This window comes from Rhyacophila brunnea, unplaced genomic scaffold (assembly GCF_057557595.1).
Source record: "Rhyacophila brunnea isolate RB1 unplaced genomic scaffold, BYU_Rbru_1.0 scaffold_21, whole genome shotgun sequence".
NCBI lineage: Eukaryota > Metazoa > Arthropoda > Insecta > Trichoptera > Rhyacophilidae > Rhyacophila > Rhyacophila brunnea.
In genome coordinates this window covers 24016469-24041848 of record NW_028232871.1, presented here as the reverse complement: position 1 = coordinate 24041848, position 25380 = coordinate 24016469, and the positions used below count along the sequence as shown (strand labels likewise).

The 25380-nt window shown below is 32.6% G+C and overlaps 1 protein-coding gene across 2 annotated transcripts in view; it reads right to left on the bottom strand.

Moving 5' to 3' along the window:
• LOC147070875 (arylalkylamine N-acetyltransferase 1-like) overlaps nucleotides 1-25380 on the bottom strand; it is a 135225-nt gene that overhangs the window by 11027 nt on the left and 98818 nt on the right. The window contains exons 1-2 of one of the 2 annotated variants that reach the window (XM_085948804.1): nucleotides 16507-16841; nucleotides 2867-3268 (exon numbers count right to left, since the gene is read on the bottom strand). In XM_085948804.1, coding sequence (XP_085804930.1) covers nucleotides 2867-3268; nucleotides 16507-16587 — 483 coding nt within the window. In that variant the 5' untranslated portion in view covers nucleotides 16588-16841. Of the gene's footprint in view, nucleotides 1-2866; nucleotides 3269-16506; nucleotides 16842-25380 lie in introns of those variants that run through there. The other variant, XM_085948805.1, reaches the window with a different exon arrangement.

Genomic DNA, 25380 nt, shown 5'->3' with positions numbered 1-25380 from the left:
AGTTGAGCAAGTGGCTAACATTCATTTTGTCGCAAAAATAAAAATCTGTTAATACAAACCTCCATCCTGTCGAGGCCCATATGATCCTATTGGGAACAGACATGGATAAAAGAAAAGACATATCAGTTTGAGTGGTTATAATTATATACCTGTTTGATGTCAGTTACAAGGATTTTGTTATGATTTAAGATTTTTGTATAATTTGATAATTATTGAATGACTAGTTTTTACTGTTTCAAGGCCCCCTTTTAAATCTTATGGCGACTCGATCGCGACATTTGCGCAAAAGAAAATTGCCGCTACCACTTGCTGCTTGATTCCTATGGACTTTCTGGTTTAAGTTTTAGGAATTTTACTTTTATATTTAAGTATTTAAATTTAAATTATGTTAATTTACCACTCTTATATAAGTACCTAATTCTATTTGACTAATTGATATTCATAGTAAATTTGTAAGTTTGTTTTTTCAATCATGTTTATTCAATTCAATTCAATTTATTTATTTTGAACATATTGTGGACATTACAAATAATAAGTTTAAGACGTTCACAACATGAGATTTAGAAACAAAGAAATATAAAACAGTACTACATAAAAAAAGAGATAGATACTAAATTATTAAACAGTAGAAATGTGTAAATACAAAAAAATATAAATTAGATAGGTACAAGGAAGTACACCGAATGAGTTAAGCAGACCCTATTTTAAGAATTTATAAAACAACGTCCACCTATACTCATTCTCACGTAGGTGGAATATTATATTAACACCCGAAGCAATTTCGTTGAACATAGTTATTGCCCTCCCAATTGGCATTACCAGTGGCAGGTTGGTTATGCACCTTGGGAAGATAAACAACTGATGCTCTCTATTTCTAAGATAGTTATCAGGTACACACAGATCAACACTGCCCAGAATGACAGAGTTCTCATTTATACCTCGTATAAGTCGAAAAAAACTACGTAGCTAAATAAAGATTTCTTCTAAATTGCAGACTGCAGTATGTAAGAATGTCTAATGCCGGGTCCACACTGGCAACCTGTCGCCGGCAAGTATGATAACTATCGTAAAATTTAACGAGGTTGCCGGCGACATATTGCCAGTGTGGACCCGGCATAAGAGAAAGTCAGTTGGATAAAGCCAATTTTTCTATGAAATACATAAGTAGGTACATATTATATTTTCATATAAACTTTTGTTCCATATTTAAATTCAACAACATTATTATTTATTCAAAATTTCTTAATTATACTGGGATGTCTATGCAAAATATGCTTTTAATGCTCTCGGCTTAGATTTCAGAATATAGGCTGTTTACTTTGTCCTACTTTCAGGTCAGTTCAAATGAAAATAATAATAATGAACAATTTTACTATACGCAATGCGTTTTCTAGCTTTAAAAGCGCTCAATGAAAACAGGTCAATTATATCACAGCATTATTTTAAAATGCCTTATAAAAATTCTCCAAGAATTTGGTCATGCAAGTAGAGTATAATATGCTCCATAACTTTGCATTCCGGCTCTAGGATAAAAATGATGTAGGTACCTAATATATTCTAAAAATATTTTTTATACATATATTATCTGTTTATTTATTATATTACTACCCACATATATTAATACAACTAAATATCAATTAATCTAATAATTGTATGCGATTAATCAGGCAAAGAGGCGTATCAGTCAGTATAGTAAAGAGTGCAAAAAAGTGTGAAGCCAGTCACCATAGATCAAGACTTTTAAGAGAGATTTGGTATATAAAAGTCTTCGGAACGTCCTCAAATATAACCAATATTTAATGCGCTTTCGTTTACGTGATGAAAATAAAATCGGTATTCTTTAACGCGTGTTTAAGTTTATCCCATATTTCTCCACATTAGAAAGTTAAACCTTGTTACATCCTCACACAGAAGGCAATCCACTTTTCATTATTTTTGTATTCGGCCTGGCTTTGACATACAGCGATATGACACCACAGCCACGATAATTCGATGTATCTAAAAAACCTATTTTTGAAGTTATACTTCTTAAGGCGCGTTTTGGAAAACAAATCAGAGTGTATTTTTGGCGTGTGACGAAGTTGCGCGCGCAAATGTAACGCATTAATTTGGCGTGGGACGGATGTTTTGCCGGCCGATGCAACATAATTTATTAATTTATTTTAGCGACGTTCGGGTGTTCTAAATGCTGGAGGTTTATAATTTTCAGCTGTGATATTGAGGGCTGTGGATTGGGCCGTTTGGGTAAAGACTGAATGTTGCAACTTTTATTTATGAGTAAAATTATATATCAATAAATAAATTAATTTTGTGAACGTTGAGTTGGTAAATAATTCAAACAATGGTATGGGTTTACAATATTTAGACGTATAAATACATATTTTTACAGTTTAGGATAATATTTGTCAATTTATTTATTAGCGGTTCATAATAATTGAAGACAATAATAATTATTATGTTTCATCACAAAAGCAATATCACGTTTCAGTTAAACCATTAAATAGGCTATGTTTTACTTTTGATTTGTAATAAATTATTATTGTTAACGAAAATAGTTGTACAGTCATCTGTTTAAGCAAAGATGGTCGAAATAGCGGTTTGCTAAATTTTTCAAACACAGGTTTTGAGATTTTTTTTCTTTCAAAGTAGGTACATTCTGCAATATTTTGTTTTTTTTTGTTTTGTTGCGCCAAAGAAGTATATCTTATAATGCGCGTACATAAGTACACACACCGATTTTTTAAAGCATGCCTCGCATTATACCGAACTATCACTGCAACAATAATTATTAGTACTGCGTGAGGGATGAAACTAATGCAAACCGAGCCAACCCTTTGTAGATTATGATGCAATTTGACAATCTTACCTCATTTTTCTCAACCTTTTCTAATCCCGCCAAGAAGCATCCAATAATCTCTCCATCATCACTAACAGCCACCGCAGACATATTTTCGTTCATGGAATCCTCGCAGAACGCCTCAAGCTGGACGCACGAGTCGCGAGCGCCGTCGATGAGTTTCACGGCGATATTGAGAGGCTCGTCCACGAAGAACGTTCTCTTGAGGAAGTCTAGGACTTGTGGTCGGTCCGAATTCTGCATGCCCCTCAACGAGAAACCCTTGGTCTTTTGGGTGAGCGACGCTTTCGTGAATGGGTCCGCTGTGATGATGCGCGGAGATGGAGTCACGAGGGCTGGTGGGGTAGACATACTCTTCGAGGGGAGATGGAGTGTGAGGGAGCCCAACTTTGACGGTAATGTGTCGGCAATCTATAAAAAAAAAGAAAATGAATATTAATTCACTTGTTGTTTTTATTTAATAAAACGCAATTTTTTCTATAGTACTTATTCCACTTTAATTAATATATTAGGACCGGTTTCGTCCGCCTCAGTGGGACATTTTCAGTTGAAACCGGTCCTAATATATTAATTAAAGTGGAATAAGTACTATAGAAAAAAATTGTGTTACGTTTCCGTCTGTGTCATGTGTCTGTGTCAAATCCGTTTGTGTCATCCGCATTATCTTGTCCTTTAGATATTGGATGCCTTTACTTGTACCAATTCATTAGCTTGAAACAATCCTGAGTCATAGGGTCCCGACGAAGAATAATAATATTCCATTTATCTAAATAATTTGTATTCTAATAAGTACCATCGCTCGGTAGTATTAATATTATAAATAATGTGTATTTTTTCATTCCGGGAAGAGTCCGGGTTCGAACCCCTTGTGTGCGCGCTTGTCGAGAGATTATTGCTTATGCATAACTTACTTCAACAGCATTATCGATAGATACTTCTTGAATATACCGCAAGTATATACACTTCATAATTATTATTTGTATATAATATGTGCGGTTGCATAAAAAACCTCGACACGTCTATAAAACGTGGTTCGGTTTCACTTCATTATTAACTGGCAAGTTCAAAGTCACTTTGTACAAGTAGATACATAATAATGTCACATAAAAACCAATGACAAAAACGCAATGTAACTTTTTGCAGATTATGTCATGTCGTGAATACCCGTTTTAAATAATCACCTACTTCAAGTACTCTTGTGGTGTTGCTATACGATATGTGTTGAATATTGATTTATAATTAATTTGATTTAGAGATATTTTATGTCCGGTGCTTGATAATAATAATGTAAGATGAATCAGGGTAAGTGTAACCTTGGGTAAGTGTAACTATGTACTAAGTTTTCCTAGTAGATTGCATGCTGTCATCTACGGAAAGATGCTAGCATAGTTACTGCTTTATAAAAATGGTCATATATGCAGTCGATACCATGTTTTCTGATATGATCACGTGGATAATTCTCCAGACTCATTTTGAAGTCAACGAGTGAGATAAAATAGCTAAACAACTTAGCAGAAACGGTTCCATGACAAAACAGAGCAGTGACAAAACAGAACAACGATAAATATAACTATGACCTTTCAGGAAAAATATAAATTTAATATTGAAATTGTCCTATCTCTATTATGTTGATAGATTTTTAATAGCACTGATTTTCAATACGCTATAATAAATCAATTTATATACCTAATTTCTGCATTCCTAATCGCTAGAAAGCCTCAAATAATCGGGACTTAACTTGGTGTTGCCGGCAAGCTTTGGATATCTCATCTTAATCAATATAATATGTTCAAAAAGATTGGATGACTAGGTACAATGAAATAATGACCTAACCTAACCTAACCTAAATAGATTCCACAAAAATTAATGTTTCATTTTTCCCCTGGCTGTTCTGTTTTGTCACTGTTCTGTTTTGTCATGTTCTTTTTTGTCATTTTCTGTTTTGTTATGTTCTGTTTTGTCATGTTCTGTTTTGTCCGGTTACCGTTTTAACTAGTTATGGCAGTTGAATAGCATTTCAAATTTTATATTGATGTCATAAATATCCATTTCTTAAAAAGGTACTCATTCATTTTCAATTTAAATTTGTATCCATATTTTATTGTGTCAAATAAATTGTTGTATCTATTTTTTGTGCCAAGGAAATTTTATGTAAAGAGTTTTTGTTTTATATGGGGGGTTGTTACCGGGGGTTTTCGCCCAGGGGATAATAATTGACCTAAAACCCGGTAAGTCCGCCCCTGATAATTGATTGATAATCAATTAGATAATAACCACCACTTGCATACATAACGAGCTAAACTGTTATTGGCGGTCAAGGCTCTCGATTAAAATAATATCTGTTATATCAAGTTTTTTGCTGTTGCATTTTTTTGCAGACAGGTTTCACTCGACTGCTGTCAATCAACCCGTGAATTATATTTTTTTACTGTTCAAAACGTGAATCTCAAATTACGATCACGTCTAGTTTGTGTACAGCCATGTCGGAAGTTTTCAAAATAAATGCGTGTTTTTTTTGCATTGTCTGTAACAAAAAAGAAAAATCGAAAGTTGATCGCTGTTTTTTTACACAATTGACATTTAAGTATACGCCTTCATAATTTTATATAATAATTTCGGTGTATATTCAATAATATGGTAAAAGTGAATTAATATAACTTTACTATTGAGATGGAGTCATATTATTATGAACTGTTTGTATTATAAAACTTCTTGTTGATTCCACAAAGTTTTTAATGTGGTAGGCAGATATAGGTTCATTCGTACGTTATTTGTTATACTGTGCGTGTGGTAGAGTATATGCTTCATAACTTTGCACCCCGTCTCTAGGATAAAAATGATGTAAGTACTTAATATATTCTAAAATATATTTTTTAAATATATTAAGTATCTATATATTTATTTATTACTAGATACATATGAATACAGACGATATCATGTTATCTAATTTTTTCCGATGTATTCAGGCAAAGAGGCGTATCAGTATAGTAAAAAGTGCAAAAGTTATAAAACGTATTCTATAATGTTGTTTACATTATTTGTGATTTTTCATCAAAATAATAATGGATTCATAACAAAAAAAAAATACTGTTTATCTGGACAATATCACCACAATTAATTATTTGAGGAATTTACAGTATGAGTGAGTCTATAATTTGCGGTTTTTGACAGATGCAGATGATACGTTTGTATAGTTTGTTACAAATGATTTGCAACTAATTCAATCATTAACCATATTTTTAGCTTCGATTTCGTGTACTTAGGCTTTGTACCCATATAAAAAGGTTTCTTCAACTTCTTTGGTATCCAAACAATTTCATTTGAACGTTGCTGTGTATATTGAAAAGAGTAGGAATGAGACATAATAAAACAACAATTATATACTATGTGTATATTATGTAGTTGGGATAGTGCCTGCCTCTGATTCCGTCGGAGCTGGTTCGAATTCCACGTCTAGCAAAAATTAGTTCATTGTTCAAGATGTGCTTGATACATGGCAATGGCCCCGTGGCTTGGGCGGATATCTAAAATAATTATAATAAATTCAAATTCATATTTATTTATTTATTTTACATATAGTGAACTTTTCAAGACGTTTATAACATGACATAAAAAAATACCTAAAATTATTAGCAATATTAAAAAAAAACAACTTAGTCAGAAGAGTAAGTAAAAATCATTTCTGGCGTTTACGTGGTAGAACTCCATTATAATGGTTTCAACTAAAGTTAAATGAATAAAAATATATTTGTTTCAATACCATCAAAAAATCATTCTCACAATATCTAAGGCGATTTGATTGAGTTATAATCTGCCCAATTGGCATTATCAATGGTATGTTAGTTCAGCACATTAGAAGAACAAACAACAGCTGATGTTCTCGATTTCTAAGATAGTTATCAAGGACACAAGTGCTCCACAGAGTGGAGGTCGTTTTAACAGTTTTTTTTTACGATGGATGAAACACTCTTTGACAAATAAAACAGGTCGATGGATTTTTGACATTTGTGTAATTCAAACTATCATCCACGTCTTCAAAGATTCTGATACTTTTGCATTGTGGAGAACTACTTAGAAAATCCGTTCATTGGTTCATTTAAAATAATTTAAATAATACTGCATCAAAATTATTTTGCGCTATTCTAGTAACAAAAATTCGAAATGTTTCCTAATGTGTTGTTTTTATCGTGCAGAAATTTTAAATAAAAATATGGGTATGTGACCTAGATATAATTATTTTTTTTTAAATTATTGTTTTATGACTTTTTGCCCTCCTGTAAAATATCGAGTGAATTTCTGCACGAGTAAGTTTGTTGACTCTAAAAGGCTTCCGTCTTCGTACTTATTGATATTATCTTTGACGTAACACGTTTTTACTTCTTCATTATTATTAGTTTCTTGCATCGGTATTTAAAAAGTGATAGTGTTTATGAAAAAACATTGACATTGTGTCTATGACAGTTATAGGTTAAAGTTGGCAATACTACTCTAAAGATGTGATGCTCTTTTGTTTCTTTTTTCAATTTTTCATAAATAGTAAGTTATCGATTGTTTCTTCTTCTGTCACTGTTTGTCAAAATAATAATATATACATAACAAAATAATGTAATCTTGTAACCTCTAATTGATCGAAATTGATCTGTAATAAACCTAAATATTAAGAGAGATTTTTTAGTTTGCCGTATTTTTTAAATATTGAATTTATTTTTTAAAATGTCCATATACCTTTGGTACTCGTAGCTTTGGTTTATCGTTGTCATTATTGCTTTTATTGTTGTTAGAAAACTTGATTGACAGATTGGCTGAACAGTTATGATGGAAAGAAAACATTACAAAATGTAAGTGGTCTAGACTAGATCAAAATACAATATATTATAATAATAATATGTTAGGTAGGTACTGGTATATTAATCCTTTTCCTCTAATGCTTTTTTCTAGCAGAAGTTGACGAACATCCAATTTCAGACGTAGATAACAATAATTATAAGTACTAGGATATTTTAATGCAGTGGCTTTTCATTGTCCTTCACAAAGCTGTATTTACAAACCCTCATGTGAACGCATGCATTGGAAAAGGTCGCTATCCTCTTGCAGAGTCAACGGCACGCTGTATAGCCTGAATTATAACGAAACTAACTTTCCGCGCGCAATGTAAAAAGCGGAATCCATAACATCCGTGCTCACTTATTTAAAAAAAAAGTAAGTAAGACCTTCGCTCTTAAGCGGTACATATGGGCTGCCATAGTAGGTAGGTGATAACATATTTTTTTGTTACGAAAACTGCTTGTTGCTCTGGATCAAAAACAACATGTAATTTTTGCTGGAAAGCGGGGAACCGAGCCCGCACCCACGGCTTCATTGACGGGAACTTTACCAACGACTCAATCGTAGATAACACAACATAAATATAATATCGTAAATAAAGATCCATTTATATATTATCTATATTATTATCTATAGTATTTATGTATAATCAATTTACATTGCGTATGCCGTATGTATTCACCGTCAGTAGATAGTATACATTTAATAACTTGTATTAATTATTGGTATTCGTTGATTATTTTTTATTGTTGTTAAGTTATTTAAACCAGAACGAAATGATTTATCTGACGCCTATTTCAACACAATAAAATGTGGCCCGTTTCATAAACAAACCGATAGAAAGTGAGATATTATAATTTTTGGCCGACTGCATAAAACTTGTTTGTGCAGCTTGTGTTTTATTATTATAATTTTTTCCATGATTGACAAAAAAACATGCATAGATACGACACGAAAATAATAGTTAATGTCTATGGATCTAATAGTAACATTATATAGCTGGTTGCATGGAATGCAAATCTTTAATTTCATTTAATTTATATGCCATACGAATAATGGCAATACCTATCAAGAAATGATTACATTAACGCCTTCATGACATTGACGAAGTGTCACGACTGTTTTATAAGAAATAATTTATTCCAACGACACGGTTTTGTTTGAAATATTATATTTTTTGACAATAACTTATTGCAAAAGCATTTTTTTACCACCACAATGACGTTGCTTTAATTAATATGTATCGTTTAATTTATTATATTCAACTGCACAATATCCGATCACCGTTGCCAAATTAGCGTTTTTGCCAGATCTATATTTATCACTTTAAATTTTAATGGACCATTACAAACATTACAGGTTTGTAACGGTCCATTTGCGAAGAATAATCCGAGTGATGAACCGCTATTGGGTGTTAAACAATAATATATAACCCGGTTTTTTAATACAGTCATATTGTGTGAGATACCTACCCATATTTTAAAGATTTTTGTATTTTCTGATAAAGCGACCTCAGATAAGGAGGATGAAAAATCCCCACTGTAAACATCTAGCTTGAGAAAAACGCATCTGACGTAGTGCGTTAAATTTAGTGTTAGCCGGTTTAATAAATACATTTTAAATGTTACATCAGTTTTCTACCAATCAGGTTCATAAAATTACTCTCTTTGGCAAACATTTGTCATTGACAGTTGAGTTATACTGATCCAGAATCGAGAGAGAGAGAATTTGATTTGACATGGATGCAGTGTTGCCATCTTTTTCTATGCTGATTATAGTACAAAGGTGTAATTCTGATATTCTAATAGTAATTCTGAAAAATACATAGTACAGAAACATTTTACGTCTTGAATCCTTTAAAAGTATAGTGTTGTGGCACATTTGGCGTAAAACTATAGTATTTTACATTTTTCGCGAAATTAAAATTATAGTACGGTTGGCATCACTGCATGGATGTCTCCAAGTCTTTCGAAGAGATACACTAAGCATGTCTTAATATGACGATTCCTGTTTATTAATTTATCTTCAACAGTATGAAATACTTCAAAGGAGCTCGTAGAAAGTATTGCCGGTAATTATTGTCGAGGAGTCAACCAATTTTCTGTGTCTACACGGCTTAATATAATGCAAATTGATAATAATTGGTAAATAGTAAATACATATCATCCATAAATGATTTTCGGTATGTTGACCCCCCCCCGTTGTTATACTTATTCACGAAATGTATTAAGCTATTTCGTTATTTTTTTAAATCCCATTAGTTAAAAAATAAGTTCGTTGAAAATTATCGATTTCTAAATAATGTTTTTATTCTCAGAAAAAATAAGTTTATATTGTGTTGCCGTTGTGACGTCACACCATCTACAACCCCCCCCCCCCCCATCTCTATCCATTTCGTCAAATATAATGAAATTAATTGCAATAATGTTAAATTTGTAAGCATTTACTGAAAAAAAGTCCAGGGATTTAAGTAAGTAATAAACTATTTTATTCATTCATCAATTTGTGAAGCGCTTAAAACTCCTAGTTCTTAACGTCATAGGTAGGGTGCATAGATAGGATGCACTTTGCTCAAAGGGTGAAGCACATTGGCTTAAATTCAGTGTACCTATGCGGGATCGTATCCCGCTGGGAGTCATATATATATATATATATATTTTTTTTTAAATAGTTGTACATATAATATGAGGTGTTTTAAAATTATGTACCTATGTTAATAAAAGAAATGTTCTGTGATTAAGGCACCGGGTTTGCGTGGAAAAGTTAATGTAAAAATCACTAGCTTGTCTTTTTTTACTCAATATTAAATGATTTTACAAATTGCCTATTAATATTTCTCTGATAAAATAATTATTATACACCTCGTTACTGAATACAGTTAATTCATGCAAAAACGTTTGTAAGTGGGTACTTCTAACAGGTGACAAAAAAACACTCTAAATATTTCCGCAAACATTGTATGACTAGTCAATCATAATGTTTTTTTTTTTTTAATTTTTATTAAGTATATCAAATTTCGAACAAAAAATTATAAATTATTTACTTATAAAAACCATAAAATGATTAATAAAAATTGCCCAATTGATTTAGTAATTCGCTAAATGAAATTTCCAAGGTAAATTTTCATTTTTCTGGAAAAAAAAAACATTTAGTTAGCAATGAAATGGTTCAGTGGACTGAACAAACGATGTCTCTCATTCTTAGTCGATTAGATATGCCGATTCACAATCAACAAATAAGCGAGCAGAATTGCGAGAGAAAATTTATTTCGGATTGGTAAAAATTTTACTTTTTCGAGCACTGCATAATGATTTTTTTTTAAAATAAAGTACGAAAATCAGCAAGCAATATTACTTCATTTTGGCGCGTTATTCACGCATTTATAGATTAGGCGACGCTTTGACGAAATTGATGTAGGTACCTAATTGAATTGTGAGGTATTTTCTTGAATATAGAAACAGTGTAGCGACGCTTAATTTAATTCTCTCTCAAGTGTAATTTCCTGCAATAGTACTTCCAGCTGAAATATAATAATGTAAACGATCGTTCATAAATAACGTCATGCCAATGTCTTTTACCCCCCCCCCCGTTTTTATACTCACCCCTCCATTTGTTAAAAATAACAAATTTATTGAACATTATCGATTTCAGTACCTATATAATTTTAATGTTCTTGCTGGATATTTGATTCTGTCAAAAAATGAGTTTATATTATGTTGGTTTTGTAACTTCACATTTCCGTTACAACTCATCACATCACTTCCCCCACCCCCGCTCCATATGGCGTGAAGACATACATACAAACTTTTTGTATTGCAACACGCATTTTTATAACGACTAAAATATGGTTGAACTGCCTATACTATATCTATAGAATAATGCAAAGCGATTTTATCATTCAGTGTGGCTTCGGCAAATTAAAAAATAAATTTTAAAAAAGTGAATCACTCTTTTTATCATGTTTCTGTATTTATTTCTATCTCAGCGTGACAGTAGGTGATATCACGTGGTCGTGACGTGATGGTAGTGTGTTTGGGACGTTGTTTTTTTTTTCATGCTTAATCAATGATAATATGCCTTATTATGCCTTATTTTATTACAATGTCATTGTCAAAGCTGTATATAGTCAGGCCGCGGCACTTAAGCACGAGTGCCGATGGTAGTGCTAATTATTACTTAATTTCGAATGCAATGCGGTATCCAGTTTGCAGTAAACGATGATTGCATATTTCGTTCACATTAATTAAAGAATTGTCATATTTTTGTATAAGCAATAACTAGCACTAAGGTATAAATTCATTTTTTTATAGCGCGGCCTGAATATAGTGAGACTTTTGTCATTGTGTAAAAACGTCGAAATATTATTAGGTTGGTAAGTCTTGTTCTCAAAAAAAATAATCGGGGTAGTTGTGAATGTTGTTTTCGTTTTAGATAGGTATTTATTGTTAAATTTACTCTTTAAAATATGATATTGTTTATGGATATTTGAAAGCCTGTTATCAATACGTATAGGATTTAAAATTTGAAGGAGTTCGAAATGTCATAGAGAATAATCCAAATTACACATCGAAAATTAACAGACAATTCGATATTTTTAAATATATCATGATTTTTTATTTCATTTGACACAGTTACCTACAATGCTATTATTCAATAAAATTCGTCGCCCCAACGTAGGTACCTACGCAAACTGAAACTATTTCCGTGTGTGTTTATTTAATAGGTAGTCATTCTAATATATTATAATTTGAAAAACCGCAATCCAATGATAACAATAATTATTGCAATGTAAAAAAAAAACAAGTATGCGGATTTTGGCGATATTATCTATTAAGTCACATTTTTTATGCATATTAAGATAATAAAATACTTTGATACAGTAAGTACTCGTGTAGTGACTATAATTATTGTTTTTATCACTGCGTATCGATTGATTGTAGTATCAAACTAATTTTACAATACACTCATTCATTACTATTAGTACTATTTGTTGCGGTTTTTTATTGATTCTAACAATGACATTAATATGGACGAAGCATCTGGAAAAAAATGACACTCACTTTTTTGTCGGGTCTGCCGAATGGCATAATCTGTTCTAACGCCATTACAATAAAGGTGATATTGCTATAAATTCCCGATCCTTTTTGTCGGGTCTGCCGAATGGTTCGGTTCGAACGGGTTCGCTCAAATGAACATTGACACTAGAAACACTGTTCTAACGCCATTACAATAAAGATGATATTGCTATAAATTCCCGATGCGTGATATCTCATAATGGAAATTGCGTGACGTCTACCTATGCATGTGCGAATGTCGTTATGCGCGAATTTACTTGCTAGGTACTGTATTGAGTTCGCTGCCCATTAATAATGTCATTGGTTTCTAATAACTGATCAGATATTTTATAGATTACCAATGGCAAGGTTATTAATACAGGTTGAACTGAAATTATTATTAGTTAGTATACAAGCTCATTTGAAATTGTAATTTGCCTAATATAAATAATGGAAGTCCTGTTTCAAAAAACTTATGGATCATTTATTTTACGGACATTTATTGTTTTAGATATTTTATAGATTACTAATTGCAAGGTTATATTCAACGTAGTTCATTCTTACATTTTTAGGTATATAAGCTCATTTCAAATTGTAATATGCTTATAGTAAATAATTGAAGATCCTGTTTCAACAAAAAATTAGATCTTGATTGTATATTGTTTCAAATAACTGAATTTCGAATTGCTAGTGGTGGGTAACCACTAGAAAATAATGGAAGATCATGTTTCAATAAACGTTCGGATCATTTATTTTATGGATATTTTAAAGATTTTTTTTTAATTTGGGGAATTATTCACAATAATTATTTCTTAATTGAACATACATAATTCGGAAACACATTATCAGGACGTCATTGCATATTAGAAACAAATCTAATATGCAGCGACGTCCCGAGGGGATAGGCAGGTCATGTGTTGCATATGGGCGGCGTATGTGAGAACTAATACAATTATTACAACTTTTTTACAGCAGACGATGCTGTCCATGGCCCCCACAAGGGGGGGGGGTGGCAGGGCTCTAGCCTGGGGGCCCGGCGAGGCCAGTCGACAAGATAAGTGAGATAAACACACAACACAAATTTGCTTTAATAGTAAAAAAAAGTCGCCTACGGCGCTGTTTCCCTTCAATAATGTTATTATATAAAATTATATGGTTGTACGATAAATTTTTTAATTGTGTATCGACACTCGACAACTCCTTAATTCAAATGGATATAATATTAAAATACACATAAAAAATACTAAATATGCACATTAATTACACCATTTGGGAAACGCTACTGTAGAGCATCACACTGCATTTATCCTTAGAGATAGGTAGGGGGTCTATTTAATATATAAATAATAAAAATATATTTAAATGAACTTAATTATTATCACACGAATAAGTCTATAAACGGAAATATTTATATGTATTGTACGACAACATCTTTTTGGCTACGTGTTAAAACTGTGAACTAACATGCTCCACCCATTTTTACCAGCAATTCCATTATAAACTAACAAGCTCCTCCCATTTAGTAGACAACAGCGCCTAGAAGCGTAGTCAAGAAGATGTTGTCGTATCAATAAGTATGTAGGTTGCATATACAAAAAATATTTAAAAAATGCATCTCTATGCTTTTATTAAATTATATAAAATTAACCCAAATAAGATAAAAAGAACTTTTTATATACAACGTTTTTAAATTTTCTGTTGAATCATATAAACTCGATTTGACTAGCTTAAACGATCAAAAATTTTTTTACTTAATTGTACCTAATACCGAAATGTCATTTTGAGATTTCATATTGATTTCCACAGTAACGCACGTATATATTAATAATTTAGTTGCTAGGACCCCAGACCCCTAGCAACCAATAATAGTGGATTGGATTACGGATTTCTTCCGAAATAACTTTTCGTACAAAACAGAATTAACAGAAAATGAATTCAATTCTACTTAAAGATGGCTAAAAGTATTAAAAGAATGCATTGGCATCGTTTTCTGATATATTCTAAATGTTTCAAATATCTAGATAGTCGGGAAGTTAGTGAAAAATCTTCAATCGTTAATACAAATCTTGGACAAACAAGAAAAAAATTGTACTGGACACACAATGAAAAAATTGTACTGGACAAACAAGAATACGAGCTAATGAAAACGTGGTAAAAATAAAGATAGAATCGATTCACATTATATAATGTTTTAAATTTAGAATTATAAGACAAAATGACAATGGATTCAAATTATGTCTAAGATAATAAATATTACACCAGTTTGTAATAAGAATAAAATATTAAAATATTAATACAATGAGATCAGACTCAACGGCATTCAAGCTATCATTTTATAGTGTGTAATATTAATGATCTACAATGTCTTTCAAAAATATCGACAAAGAACTTAAATTACTTATTAGTCTGCGAGCTTTTTCGGATCTCTGGGAGCTTTTGTCCCATACTAAATTGGTATAAGTTAAAACGCATAGCTACTCAATGGAAGTTTACTTTCGTATACTTCTAGCAAGTAATTAATTAAATAGTGTCACAACATATTTGAGACTATGGGATAAATATATGGGGTAGGTACTCGTACTACAATAATCTACCCCCGAAAAGTTTGTTTGTTAATAATTAGTGCACTTAGTGCAAATTCTTCTAAAATAATTGACTGGCTGAAATAACAAATTTCTCTCGAACCAATCTTTGGTTAATTTAAATAATTAACTAACTCATTTTTAATCAACTTCAATAACATTTCAAAGCATGTTGTTATACGTGAAGATTTAGTAAAAGAACCAGTTAAAATTCAATCATTTGACACTAAAATTTTCAAGTTGTATATTTTACGGTCGGTTACAGATTACATGTTATAAATTATTTTCGAAAAAAACCAATTGATAATTCGTGTTAGTAAGAAATCTTTTAGTAAATATGGAAAGTTATTAAAAATATATATTTAATGAATGCACATTCTTTATTGAACAAATATAGCTTGTGATATATCGATAAATCTCACCATCCGGATTGGAATGGCCCCACCTAGTTAGTTTCTTTTAATAATCATGTCATCCCACCAAGAAATAGCAAATAATAAATTATCTTGTTAAATATTCCGTAATATATTACATTACTAAAACTTTTTTTTAGGTTTTTACGAGAAATATAATATGTACCTTAGTCACATGGTCTTGAAACACACTTTGTAAAACAACATATGATTTTTTCTTGCCAGACTCGTGATTCGAAATTGGAACCCACGACATTAAAAGCCGATACGTTACCAGCAACATACCGGTATGTAAAAGTTAAGGTATTTTTTCGTTAAACATAGTAGATAATATATTATAGCATGTTAAACTTGATGCAAGTGGCATCGTGTAGTGCTATAATATACGAGCCGTCGATAGCCGAGAGGGTAACGTGTCAGCCTATAATGACGAGGATCACGGGTTCTGACTCCGGGCTTGGAAAAACAAAATCACATGTTGTTTTTTAATGTTTTTGGACTGTATGGAAAGTATGGATCTTAAAGGTTGATTAATTTTTCGTAAAAAAAAACTGTTAATACAACCTTCATGGAGGACCATAATAATATTGTCTTAGGATCGGAGATTGTATTTAAAATAATGAGAAAGGTCTACATCTAGTAGCGGTAATATAATATCTATTGAGATCATAGAACATTCTTGTATATTATATACTCCATACGTTTAGGGTAAAATTGTTAGATATCAAATTTTAGTAAATATTTAAAATATTAAATGGATATATTAAAAGTCATACCGTATATTGAAGAAACCGCTCATTTTCGTCATAGTGGACATTCTTTGAGCCGATGATCCGCGAAGCATCGTGTAGAGCCATAGTTGATTATTTGTTTTATAAATTTTCACGTGAAAAACTAAATTATTATTTTCAGTTATTACAACTGATATCCGTTTCCGCGCACACTTCTTATATTACCACAACAAACACAGGAACGAATAAGCTACAACTGTTTAAATATTTACAAACGATTCTAGAAAATAATATTTTCCAATCGCGATGTTATTTGTCTTAATATAGAGCAACGGTATTATGCAAGCTCCCTCCGCGATGTCTAGTACCCGAATGAACCCTTCGCGATTTTCCAGCGCGGCTTTATACGCGCGCGACTTTCAAATGAGGTTTCGAATAAAGAACACCCGGGAACGTATATTTTTTTTCTTCTCTCGAACGGCGATTGCTATACTTTTTGCAGCCAGTCGTAGGTAGTGAGTATTATTGATACTTGATATCCGTAAGAAAACGTTTGCAGCGCGGTATATTATATTATAATAATATTGTCGCCGATTTGTTGACAACTGGTTTGTATAACAATACAAAATGCGATACGACACGGCCGTGCAAGACATAGACAGATGTATGTTGTGCTTTACACTATTTTAAAATGCATCTATTAGTAGCACAAAAGAATAGTTTTGTAGTTAATCTGTCAACATATAATAATAAATCAGATTATATTGAACATATCTCATCATAATAATTAGTGCCAACTACTGATAATTGCAGTACTTGTGTTGCAATGAAAATATACGGTAACTAACAGTGACACTTTATAATTCAATAGTTCATCGCAGGCTTGCATGTGGGTCTATTGTTTGGTCCCGCATCCGTTCAAGTACAGCCTTATGGTAAAGATGATTCAAAATAAATTTTAAAGAATTCTTTACCCGAAGTTGTATGGATGCTATCTTTGGTAATATAAGATGTACTCCATCTTAAGTATGCTGACATACTTTAGTCTGAAAGTGAGAAGACATCATTATTTTGGTCTATGCCATTCTTGATAATATTGTACTATGACTATTTTAGAAATCAGGAGTATTAGTTGTTTGTTCTCCTAATATGCAGAACTAAGGTGAGTTTAGGTGGACATTGTTTCATAATTTATTAAAATAGGATCTAATTAGGCTCGAAATGGACCTGAATGCACCAGAGCGACGTTTCGGTTCATACAATCCCCAAAATTATCGCTCCGTCTCGTGTAAATATTAATTTGACCGTCTGAGCGAGATATGTCATATTATAAAAAAAATCTAAGAAAATGGTTTTTTTAAATACATATAGGTATGTATTGTGACACCCCCGTATGGTCCCCATTTGGGGATGTCTTTGTGTATCTGGAGACGCCCGAATCGGTATCAAAGCCAACAAATAATAAAGCGCTGATTACGAAAATAAATAATAATAAAAGAGCCCAGCCGGCAATGCCGTAAATTTTGTTAACCGTTAGAGATTTGCAACGTCGCTTTCTTTTCGACGACGGTTTCGTTGGAAAAAATCACAAGATGGCACGCAGATCGCGACAAACAGAAAAATCGCGAGCACGCCGATTTCGTACGGAAAAAATAAATTATTCAAAATGTAACCATATAGTATAATATTAACGTTAAATAAACCTCGCCGTCTTCCATCATAATTCCGGTGTCTTAATTATCCACCTTCATTCCAAATACAGACGATAAAAAAGAAAACAAAACACAAAGTGACAGTTGAGTAAATCTCTTACCAAAATGGAGGGAAGTGATAGTATAGAATTAGATAAGTAACAGTGTTAATATTTTCGTAAAATTATCAAGCGCTCCGGTTCGTAAAATTTTCCATTTCGAGCGCTGAATTAGCTAGATTTTTGTACTTACTCTTCTTGTGACAACTGTTAACACCGTTATGAGCTTGACCCGTTGATAGTTTCAAACGTAGGCAGTTTTAGTTTACTCAGTCAATTATCTTTTATAATTTGAAAATCTTACTTTACTTTTACCCTACCCGAGAAAATATTCGACAACTTAGAGAATGGTTGAAGCGAAGAAGAGAATATGAAATAAATTTAATTCTGAGCAGATTTTGTTTTGGCCGGAAAAGCTAATCGTAATTGAAGATTATTTTAACGAAAGGAAGAGCTAATAAAAAGCTCTCAACCACTTACTTATTGAGGATTTTTTTTTATTTTCGTTGGAAAATTGGATGGACAATTTTTTTGGCAATAATAGTTAAAAAAAGCTTTTGACTTTTGTGATGCAAAAGAGAATTCCCCTTCACTCAATGAACCGATGCCCAGCGAAGTCAAAAGGTCGGATGCCTATGCTTTATTATAGGCATATCCAAAGCGTCGATTACGCTATGGATTTCGGTCAATCGCAGTCAATTGAGTCTTGAAAATGTAAAAAGCTCGTTTTTGAATGGGGTGAAAATATTTTAATTTCCTTAATCAGCTTACGTGAAAGTCGTTTTCAAATTGTCCAAAAGGCGAGGAATCCCACGTGACCTCATCGTATTGCATCACTAACGGCCTGCCGCAGGATGAAGAGAATGAGAAGATGTGAAACCCCACGCATTAAACTGATGTGTAATTTACTATTACTGTCGCGCAGTAGGGTCTTTGTACAGTAGTAGAATAGTTTGACTATGAGTGCAATGAGTGCTCAAAAGAAATCCTAAAATTTAAAATTTTCACGACGATTGGGAAATTGAGTTCAGTGTTCACAGCCAAATATAATACGTTTGTTCAACTTAAAGAATGACAATGGTACTTAGAATGAGAATGTGGTACTTAGATCATTGTCAATTTTGATTCTGGATACCATATCACAGAATACTTGAAGTTGGACACTGTATGCTTTAGTTAAAGGAATATGTAGTCACCATGCTGTTGATGCGTGCGTACATTGTAGAATCGATTCTTAAAACTTCCGAACACTTTCACTTAACAAACAGTTTTTTAAAGTTAAAACACACAGTTTGCACTATAATATAAATATTTCACTTATATACAGAATAATGTATAATAATAATGATTCAAATTCACGTTTATTTTACTCAAAATACCACTCTAAAAACACATGACTATGACGTGAAAATGATCGAGTCTGTTAAATTTTATTTACAAACGTTGCAAATTTATTATTTATATCAGAGTAAATGAATACCTAAGTTAGACTTCGTACAATATAATAGTAGGTTCCATTTAGTAAAATGATATTACAGTGAATGAAATCAAAACAATTGTATCGAACAATATATAGTTTAGCCGAGTTTCCTTTAATATTGGAAAATCAACCGGAATTATACGAATTCAATATTGTGTACAGTAATTATTATATAATCATACTAAATGCATTAAATATTTATAATACGCGATGTATTATCATTCATTACACATCATTGTGAAGTAAGGATGATTGGTATTGTATTGATTCTTTTCAAGTATTACGACAGATGCAGTATTTTTTTTGTGTTGCTTGTGCAAACATTAGTGTTCTCGATATTTCTATAAGGAGTCGAGTCGTGGACCCTGAAGGCAAGAGAACGGAAGGCAATTGATGCCTTTGAGATGTGGTGTTGGCGCCGAATGCTTCGCATTTTTTTGACGGAACACAGGACGAACCAGTCAATCATCCAGAGACTGGAGATAAAGGAACGGCTCTCGACGATATGTCTGAGTAGAATTCTGCAGTTTTTTGGACATATTGTCAGGCGCAAACCGGACAACCTGGAGAGACTGGTAGTTTTGGGTAGCCTCAAGGGAAGGCGAAGCAGAGGAAGAGCGTCTGCGCGATGGAGCGACCAAGTGAAAGAGCTGACCATCCATTCTGCCCTGAGAGAAGTGGAAGATCGAGAAGGATGGAAAGTCTTGGTCGCTCAAAGGATGGCGAAATTTAAATGTGGTCACGATCCTCAGCCATGAGTGCACGACCAAGAAGAAGATACAATATTATATAGTAATGCGGAATGGTTATTTAACGAAATTTAATGCTTAAAATGATAATTAAGTGGAAAAAGTTTGAAAATTATTGTATTGGTCTAATCTCAATCCCCATGTCATTGTAGGTACCTACATATTAATTTTGTTATAAATCTAAGAGCGAAAATCGTCGAGAAATGAAGAAAGGCGACAAATCACAAGATAAATAATGTTATGCCGTCATTTTGAGACACTTGCAAAAAAAATGTCAAGCACATTTTTAAACTACAAATATTTCAATATCTAATTATGTCTTCTTGCATTTTTATTCATTTCTTAGATCTTTCGATTAAAAAAATAGTAAGTTTCGTCCAGAATAAAAGTCGAGAACCTTTTTTCCGCTTAGAATCAAAGTTGAGGCCATTATTTTACCAAGAAAATTTCCTGAGAAATTCCATTATTTTAACTGACAATTTCTCGACGATCTTGTTGATGATTTCTCGAGATTTGTGATGAGCGTTTTCTGATTATTTCTCGAGAATTCTTGAGACGAAATTATTTCTCAATTACAACCTATATGCATGTATGTAGGTAACCGAAATTGAAACTAATTGCCTCAAATATTCGAGTGCATTCTCCTAATCTGTCCTAATCAGCATTTAAAAATTCTAATATGGTAAAGGTATCATTTATTATGATGCGATATTAACAAAAAAATATTGATATCGAAATATAAAAGTACCGGTTGGTTAAAATGTATCAATGTTACTATCAATACTTCTTTAACGTCCCTAAACTAGTATCTCGTATATAAATCGTACATATTATATTTAATTATAAGGAAAAACCAATACAACTATTACTAAAGGTAACTATCTACATACAAATATAAATTATTACATCGCATAACTTTTCCTTCAATATTGGAAATATTTTATATAGTAGTTTCATACCACGGGTACACCACGTGGCATTTAGCATAAAGCATGATTCAGTCAACGCTATACTTTACTAATTTATTGTTTACATAATTTAATAACTGCGTTGAATCCGTAAATAAATGTGTTTTCAGTATATTATGGTTATTTTTGCTTTTACAACAATATTAAGCTTAACGGAGAAGCAATAGAAGGCTAGCCAAGTAATCGAAAAGAAAAATTTTCGAAGAATACTTGGGCCGGTAAAATAAAACCAAAGGTGTCGCATCCGCTGAGCTCTGATAATAATTTGAACCCAATATATACTTAGCGAATGTCTTGGGGGCACGAAGATTCAGATGGGTCGGTGACTTTGTAGATGCGATGGGTCTAAAGTTTATGAACAACCACCTGTAGGCACTTGACTCATAGATGAGTTGGGCGGATAACCTCAAGAGGAACGCAGAGATGTTCAGTGTGACAGATAGGAGAGAGAGAACTCGTGGTATAGATACCTGGAAGATGATTGTGCAATCGACTATGGCTCTGAATGGTAGTGCCATACATACATCAATATCAAGAATAAAAATAAACAACCTCTTACAGTTTGATCTCTTCATTTGATGATGGCGGCCTTTGTAACCCAGTGAGCAAGGCGCTGGGCTTTCGTCCGGGGGTCCCGAGTCCGATTCTCGATGAGGTCACAATATATTTGATTTTCTCAAAGCCTGGGTGTATGCGATTTTTTCTCTAATATTACTAAATAATACACTACTATTTAACTACATTATTGTCATAGGGCCGCATGCTGTAGTGTTAAAAAAATTGATAGCAATTTTAGAACGATTTTAGCATGATTGAGGTAGTAACCAACTATGTATATATATAAACAAACAATATTTTCTGCGTTGTTCGTAATTAAATACAGAAAATGGCGGTCGGTTCTCGCATATAGCTTTGTTTGTTTATTTGCTTATTAATGGTGATAGGTGATGCAACCAATTCTTCAGAAAATTTAAAAGGGGGCCTCGAAACAGTTAAAACCAGTCATACAATTATTATGAAATATCCCACAATCTGATTCACAATTCACAATCAACAATTATAAAATGATATTTTACACAGATTGAGTATAAAGTATTACCCAAAGCATAACAAAATCCCTGAAAATAACATAAAAGGGTCCACTGAAACTTGTATAAAAAAAAAATAAGCCCAATAAATGTTTTATGTTACGAGTATGTAAATTTAATTTTTTATGTTACCAATTTTTCAATTCCACCAATTCTCCCCTATCTCAGACTATAGACATTCATTTTTGTTACGCTCGCTTTACGTACCATTGACGACATCGCTTTTGAGTCAGTTGAGTAGTTTTTCTTCGATTATAAATATACATATTTATGTAAGTAGGTATGTTTTATAATTGCATAGGTAATCGAGTGAATCATGAATATTGTTCACAATGTTAACGATTTGAGGCGGCAGTCGTTAGCGAGACAATGGCAACACCATTTTATTATATTACCTACTGTTGCTAGGCCTAGGGACTTAAAATTATTGCCAGTCATAAAATTCGTAATATTATTTATTATGATGGGGGTATTCGTAATATCAAAGATCGCATAAAGTTTTAATGCCAATCAAACGCCGAGAGTTTGATCTTTTATGCAACATTATAGATATCAGCACTCGAAATAGGAAATTGTATGAACCGGACAACTTGACAATTTTTCCAAAAATACTAAAGTGTGTTTGATTTTTTGTTATATAAGTAAGTATGTACATAGAGGTTGTAATTGGGAAATCTTGTCTCGAGAATTCTCCAGAAATAATTATAAAATGCCAGTCTCCAATCTCGAGAAATCATCAATAAGATTCTCGAGAAACCAAGAACTTTTAAAAAATCGAATGGAACTTCTGAAGAAAATTTGATTGCTCGGTAAAAAAAAATTGTCAACTTTGATGCTTAACGGTCAAAAAAATGGACGGAAGAGAAGAGAGAAAAAACCCGTCTCGATTTTCATTCTGAACGGATTATTTCAATTTCCTGGTTAATTAAATTAAATCTCGAAAAATTAAAAAATCCATAAATCACAAGCCTTATAAGTAGAAGTAAGTACATTGGACGGACGAATGCAATAATTAGTCTTTTGTAAATCTAATTTTAAATCTACTGACATTCAGAACATGTAAAGTCTCGATAAAAACTCATTACTGCGAAATATACCTACTGACTTGTATTATTTTATCTACAGCCGCAGCACTAAATTGCGAGTTCCGACCGTAGTGCCAGTTATTGTTTTACTTCGAATACAATGAATACAAATAAAGATTTTTGTTCATATTAATAATTAACGTATTGCCATTTTTTTCAATATGAAACAGTTTACCATATTGCATTTGAAGTATGAGCAAAAACTAGCACTACGATAGAAATTCACAGTTTCGTGCTGCCGACTTACAATATACGGCGTTGGTTCAGGTGGCAAGGTGTTCATTGGACATGACCTGTATCCTGTGGCATTGAATTGAACATTAACTGAGAATATCGCGTACCTACTTAGTTCTTCATCTCTCAATTACAGCACTCAACATAACTACACTGTTGCACTACGCCAAAACATTCTAATTCAATATTTAATTGTATGCCATTTATTTTGTTAAAAATATTTAGTTTATTTTGGTAGCAGGTTTACTGCTTCACCTGAAAAACTACATCGTTTATAACTGCTTTATTAGAATTACTATAATATAATCGATAGGTCAGTGCTATCAATTAACTATTCTTATTCTGTTGAATAACTAGACACTAAATAATCAGACAATTACCTCTGAGACTCGACTAATCGTATGTACTTACCTGTATGAGGTAAATACGTCCAGTTAAGGTCAGTTATCTTATTATGACTTGCTTGCATCGGGTTTTCTCAACATGGTAACAAAAGAAATTGTACTAGTCATAGATACTGGGAATAATTTAATCTTATTTTTCCTTTTCAGAAGATTCCGATATTAATTCACCAGGGCCGGTTATAGCAAGTGCGAGGCCTAATAATTGAAGCATGTGCGAGGGGCCTAATATTATCTTGTAATGGTGCCTGGTTGTATGAAGCAACAGCGACGTCCTGTGGAGGTAGGCAGGTCATGCGTTGCATAGAGGCAGTGAATTATAAATGGCGGCGAATAAAGGAACGAATGTTAATATTATAACTTTTAAGGGCAGTGGTATTTTTTTCTTCTAAATACCAGGCGATGCGGTTATTAAAAAATCTGACAATATAAGTATTGTTGTATTATAATGTCCATTATAATAAATAACGTAATGGTGGTTTATCGCAAAGGCAAAAATTCCACAAAGGTGCCTCCAAATATTTCATCGCTACAGACTTTCATGTGAGATTTCGTGGAAATGATCTATGCTCAGTAAGTATATGGTGTGAATAGTTTGAATATATTTAATGTATTTGTATATTTCTACTTTTTGATCGTTCCCTCGTGGCTGAGGATCGTGACCACCTTTGAATTTTATAATATTTTGCACGACCAAGACTTTCCACCCCTCTCAATCATCTAGGTCTCTCAGGGCAGCGTGAATGCTACTCTAAGTCAGCTTCTTCACTTGGTCGCTTCAGCGCGCCGACGTTTTTCCTCTGCATCGCCTTCCCTCTCTATCTAAAATCCATCCATATAGGCCATCTAAAACCACCAGTCATTCCACGTTATCCGTTCCGCGCTGAACAATAACTTGACAATAATTTAAAATGGCCGAAAATAAATAAAATGTAAGTGGGTAGTCTTAAGGCTATACCTCAGCTGAGGCATGGTCTAAAAAGATCGTGACTAGGCAACGCACGGAATGCGGGTCGCGGGTGCAAATGACAGAAGCCGAACGAAATATAATTTGTCATAAAAGTTCAACATGCGTCCTTTTTATGTTATGTTTATTATTATATTCGTAATAATAATTGTATATTCATTGACATGTTTTCTTTTTTCAGTGCATACGTAAAGTTT